This window comes from Xiphophorus hellerii, chromosome 7 (assembly GCF_003331165.1).
Source record: "Xiphophorus hellerii strain 12219 chromosome 7, Xiphophorus_hellerii-4.1, whole genome shotgun sequence".
NCBI lineage: Eukaryota > Metazoa > Chordata > Actinopteri > Cyprinodontiformes > Poeciliidae > Xiphophorus > Xiphophorus hellerii.
The window spans coordinates 8790133-8795832 of NC_045678.1; the positions used below are offsets into that span (position 1 = coordinate 8790133).

Consider the following 5700-nt stretch of genomic DNA (forward strand, 5'->3'; position numbering starts at 1 on the left):
CAAGCCAGCTTCACCTGTGCTTGGAGTCAATTGGGCTGTTGTCTGGGGCTGTCTGGATCCGTGCCCAAACTCTCCGCCGGCCAATTTGGTTATAGCGAGGCCCGCTCAGAGCCGAGCAACAATAACCCCCACCGCTAAACCGTCAATTAACTTCCCCAGCCCCTCTGGCACAATGGCGGATCCATTCACTGTTTGCCAAAACTGTTCTCTGACACAATTAATACCCACCCTAATAGTGCTTATACCTGCTCTCCGTCACTTAACAGAATGTTGATGGGTTTAATGGCTTTCAGCTTGTTAAATGGTTTTAGTGGTAAATTCCATTAAGCCCATAATGTTGTTTGTCTTTTATTCATTAGCGCCTCCAGCTTTTAATTAGGCACTGAATCCCATTTCCTTGCGTTTCCCTCGTTCCTAAATTTTGAGCCTTGGCTTGGAGTTCGGAGTGGCGAGGATTCAAATATTGCTCCATGAAGCCGGGCGACAGGGTCAGCTGATTTTACATCAACAGTGGGAACGTGTTTTTGCTGATGCTCATTGTGTCAGTAGGTACTGATATCCGAACTGATAATGCTGTGAGTTTAAGAGAACACTACAAAGACACAAACTCTTTTTTTTGTTGTTTTTTGTTGGTATTTTTGGTTTAGCTTCTCGTACAAATATCTTAGTACACTTGAAATAACACAAAAAACAACTTACAAGTAACTTCCCAGCAAGACACAGGAGCTCGTATTACTTTAATAATTTAATAATATTGATGAAAAATTATTAATTCCACTGGCAGATTATTTCACTTACAAGACATTTTCCCCACAATATAAATGAAATAAACTCAGTAGTACAAGCACTTTTTAAAAAGTAATTATTGACATAAAACTAGCTCCTAGATCTTGCCTTAAAGTTACTAAGTTAGTTTTTGTTTTGTTTTATTTCAAGTGTAATAAGATTTTCGCACTAGAAAGTAAACAAAAAAAAATACTCCCCCCCCCCAAAAAGACTTTGTGTTATTGCAGTGAGTGGCAGGAGGAGATTTTAATATTGTTTATAAGAGAACTTCAATAATCATATTTATGCAACAAAAAAAGGCCTTTATTCTACATGTTTTGCCACAGATTCAACAAACTAATGTCTTTCTTGATTTATTTACTATTTTCAGGCCTTAAGACGACTATGCCTGGTCTTCCCAGTTGCTACAGGATGTGCTGGGATTGTGACGTAGCTCAGCTTACCCTCAGATTTCCAACCGTTGGTTGCTTTAGCGATGCTTTCTGCTGCTTTCAGCGTCTGAACAAATTGCAGGGCTTACATATTGTTGTGTTTTGTCTTTCACCCAAATGCTGCCAAACAGATGGCATAAAGGGCATCTTCTGTTACAACTTCGTCAGGCAAAGTCATGTCGACTGCTACAGGAAAATGTATGGTGTGACCTTTAAAATGTCTGTTTACAGACACTCAGCATTATATCTGAGCTTAGGTACGGGGTACGATTTTCATCTCTGAAAATCTTGAATAATTTTCTATCCACTTTACAATTTTGTCCTGCTTTGTGTTGGTCTTTCATATAAAATCCCATTAAAATACACTGAATCTGATTGCGATGCGACAAAATGCAAAATGTTTAAGAATTCTGGATTCTTTTACCAGGTACTGTTGTAACGAATTACTCGAAATTGGGTGTTGAGGTTCAGATAGATCACAACTTTGCTTTTATAAACCAGGATACAATAAATTCAGTCATTTAAAGGAAGAAGAATCACATTATTACACTTCTCATACTACTCAAATCGCTGAATAAATCCGGTTGCATTGGATGAAATAAAGTATCGTGAATCCTTTCTTCCTGACTTTTCATCAGCGCACCGTGCGTTATTCTATTTTTCCTTCAGAGTTTGAAACTTTTGATACTTGCAGCTTTGTCTCTGCAAACATATGCTGGATGAGTTAGTGTTAGGGAGGAGTTGAGCTGAGGTGGGGCTATGTAAGAGCAGCATTTAGCTCACTGCTCCGGCTCTTTGAGTTGAGATTCCTGCCTCTCACAGCTGTGGAGACGAGATGACGGAGCTGCTCCTTTAACAAGCTGCCTTTTGACACGGCTAACGTGGCACCAACCTCAAGATTCAAACTCTACTTGTGCTGGATGGCAGCTGGCAGTCGTCTTCAAGCTCAGACACGAGAAGAAGAGAATGAAGAGTTGATTTTCCAGGTTGAGGACTTAATTTTTTTTTACATTTTTTCCAAAGCATCAGTATTTTTACATATATTTTTCCTTTTACAGCCAGAGTAGAGTGTGACTCCGCTGACCTCTGAGCTGACGATGAATGTGCTGTTGAACACAGCTGCCAGGGCCCAGGAGCAGTCGCTACCTCTCTGTGGCCCCGGGTCGGTGCACGACCTGCCCCACTGCCCCCCAGGGTTCGGTCTGAACTCCCACCTGACCGCGGCGCCGCTCCTCGGCTTGCAGGGCGGCGCGAGAGCCGCCAAGCCCCAGAAGGAGCTGAGTCCCGAGGAGCAGCTGGAGCTGAGGCGGAAGATCAACAGCAGGGAGAGGAAGAGGATGCAGGACCTGAACGTCGCCATGGATGCCCTGAGGGAAGTCATGGTGCCTTACGCTTCCTCCTCCTCCTCTCCCTCTCAGTCGCATGCGCCCGGGGCCCCGCCGGGCCGCAGGCTCTCCAAAATCTCCACCCTGGTTCTGGCCAGGAACTATATCCTCCTCCTGGGCTCGTCTCTCCAGGAGATGCGCCGGCTGCTGGGGGAAGTGAGCATCGGCATGGGGGTGAACGCTGGGCCTGTCCCTCGACTGCTGTTTGCCGGTGGGTGGCCCCTCATTGCGGGGCCCGGCCAGCTCCTCCTCACCCACGAGTCCCTCATCTCCTCGACCACCTCTTCGTCGTCGGCTTCTTCTTCCGCCGCTTCACTGTCCTCCTCAGCTGCTAAATGTGCCCCGCGTCCTCCAGGCCACATGGAGGCCTCGCTGGCCCCAGTGCAGTGGAGCTCCGTGGGGGCCGCAGGTGGGGCCCCCTGCCCCTGTGGCGTCTGCAGGTTGCCCAGATTCAACCACTCCAAACCTGCTCCCAGATTCCCAAAGTGAAGACTCGAAGCTTGCAGGGGATTTCTTTATGATTGTTACACATTATGCAAGCTTTTTATAGGAATTAGTATTTTTCTAACAGTTTAACGTCTTTGTAAAATGTTACTACACTACTTACAGTTTAGTTCTGGTTTTATCCGAGCACATTATGCTGTTCTGCTTTGTATTATCTGTATGTTTAATCACATATTCTTGGTTTTAACATGGCATTATTTTTCTTCTTCTTCATCACAGACAAGCAAGAACCTCATTCGATGAGATTTTTCTTGTTTATTGACTGTAACGCACATTTCCAATTACTGACCGAACTACGTCCAACTATTGTAAATTGTTGAAATTGTAACAGAAATCAAAAATCTTAGTATGACTTTAAATTGAATCAAATGCTGCTGTAAGCTGCGAATTTTAGCTACGGCTGCAGAGCAATCAGTTTTTACCTCTTTCTGACGAACCTGAACACGTTCCGATTTGTTCTGTATTTTGGTTCCCATCTTTATATTGTTTAAAGCGACATACTCAGCAGAAAGAGTCACAAAATAAAATGTTTTGCTTCTGCATTTTTGCTCAAATTACTTCCAGGCGTTTGAGATTTGAAATAGAAATGTGAGCTAAGAAAATGATGCCTGTGTTAAATATAGAAATTTTTTATGTGCTTGTGATGCGTTTACTGTCTTTGCTAAGTTCTAAGTAAAAGTAAAAGCGCAGCTTCATGAAACATTACAGAAAACAACAAACAGATGCGCTGGTGGAACTTTGTGTGCGGAAGCTGAACATTGTCTTTAAATATTTAGAGTTCCCCCTTTAATGTCTTCCTGAAGTAAATCACGGATCTACCAGTCTCTTTCCTCCATGCAGAAAATAAAGTTTAAATTCTGCAGTACAGACTAAATGAACCAAACCAAATGGTGTTGAAAGTCCATGCAGGGATTTGAACTCAGAACCTTTTTGCTCAGAGGCAAACATCTCTTCAGCGGAGCCCTGCAGAGATGTTGGCTAAGGATAAAAAGATGATCAAAATAAAATTAATGAAAGGCAACAAAGTCTCACAATGTCTGAAAGGGAGTAGTAGCTACTTTACAGGTGTCTCTAAATAAATTAGAGTTTAATTGATTAAGTTCATTTACTTCTACTGATTCAACTCAAAAAGCAAACTCTTTCATCACAATAGATCTGAGGTGTTCCTGAAAGTCAAACATTACATGCGAAACCTAAAACGTTTTCTCCTGATGATAAGGAAGACTACTGACTCAGCATTTGCCCAACAGACAGAAGAGTTATTCTTTTATGCATGTTTTTTTTTTTTTTTTTTTTTTAAGTTTAGTGGAAGAAAAACACTGGGTTAGAAAATAAAGTACACCAGCGATTGCCGCCTTGAGAGGATTATTAAGAAGCAAAGCCCTTTTAAGAGTTTGTGGGAGATTCACAAGGCGTGGACTGGACCTGGAGTCGGACCACCGCACACACAGTTTACATCCAGTGGCTGAAAGCCCTCTTCTCAGAGGAAAGTAAATGTTTAATAATTCAGAAATCAAGGTAGCAGACTTAGGAGTGGAGATGCGCAGGTCCATCCAACAATCGGTCAATTTTTATTTGTATAGCACCTTTCAGCAACAAAATCATAAAAACACAGAAGAAGTTAATTGAAACATTACAATTTTTCAAGTGCACATCAGATTGTTGGTGAATTTGTCATTGATTGTGTTTCAATAACAACTTTACACAGGTGGGTTTTTAGTCTTGATTAGTAGATCAGTTTTTAATCCAGTCCAGTGTGAAGGTTTTTGCACTCGGTGGCCATTTTTGGAGCCATGACAGCCACAAGTCCAATATCTGCTTACAAGTTTGACCGAAATGTTGATTTGATGTTCCAGTAGGTCTTGGCAGCTGAAGCTTAAACCAGCATGCTGTGACCTCATCGCGCCGCACTGATGCAGTAATTACTGCCAAAGCAGCACCAACCAAATGTTGAGTGCAGAGGATGGTTCTCAACAGACCGTCTTTTCTGAATTAAAAACACCTTTTTTTAAATTATTCTTAATCACAAGACCATCCAACGTGTTAAAATGCTTTTGAAAAGTTCATTTATTTCATTCACTCAATTCACGAAGTGAAACATTACATAGATTAACTACACGCACTGATTGTTTCAAACCTTTATTTCTGTTAGCTCAGATCATTTTCTGCTTCCAGAAAATAAAAATATGGCATTTAAGATTGAAATGCCATATTATCGCAATAATTAAGAAAAACAAAAGACATTTTTAATAGTGAAATGTGGGTTTAATTAAAAGCAAAGAGTACTTTGCATTTGACAAAAGAGCCTCATCGGAACACATTCTAACTTACTGAATATAACTGTGGATTCATATTTTCTGAGGATCTGAGTTTCAGCCATAATTATCAAATTGAACAGAAATAAACACTTGAAACATTTCACTCTGTGTGTAAATAAGCTGTACGGTTTGGGATTTTCACTTTTTCAGTTGAATTACTGAAACAAATGAAGTTCTTGATCGGGTTAAAGTATTTTAGTGTTTAGTCTGAAGTCTGGTCAGGTTGTTGTTCAAATCAAGATAACAGTCTGTGAAGGATGATCAGCCTCGTCTGTA

The 5700-nt window shown here is 41.4% G+C and overlaps 1 protein-coding gene across 1 annotated transcript; it reads left to right on the plus strand.

The window, feature by feature from the left end:
• Positions 1–1992: 1992 nt before the first annotated feature.
• Positions 1993–3648, plus strand: olig1 (oligodendrocyte transcription factor 1). The gene is made up of 2 exons (XM_032566675.1): positions 1993–2203; positions 2276–3648. Exon 2 carries the CDS (start codon positions 2315–2317, stop codon positions 3089–3091), a length of 777 nt encoding a protein of 258 aa, XP_032422566.1. The 5' UTR covers positions 1993–2203; positions 2276–2314; the 3' UTR covers positions 3092–3648.
• Positions 3649–5700: the final 2052 nt, after the last annotated feature.

Excerpts from the sequence above, each read along its gene's own strand:
- olig1 (XM_032566675.1), top strand. The coding sequence starts at position 2,315 with ATGAATGTGCTGTTGAACACAGCTGCCAGGGCCCAGGAGCAGTCGCTA.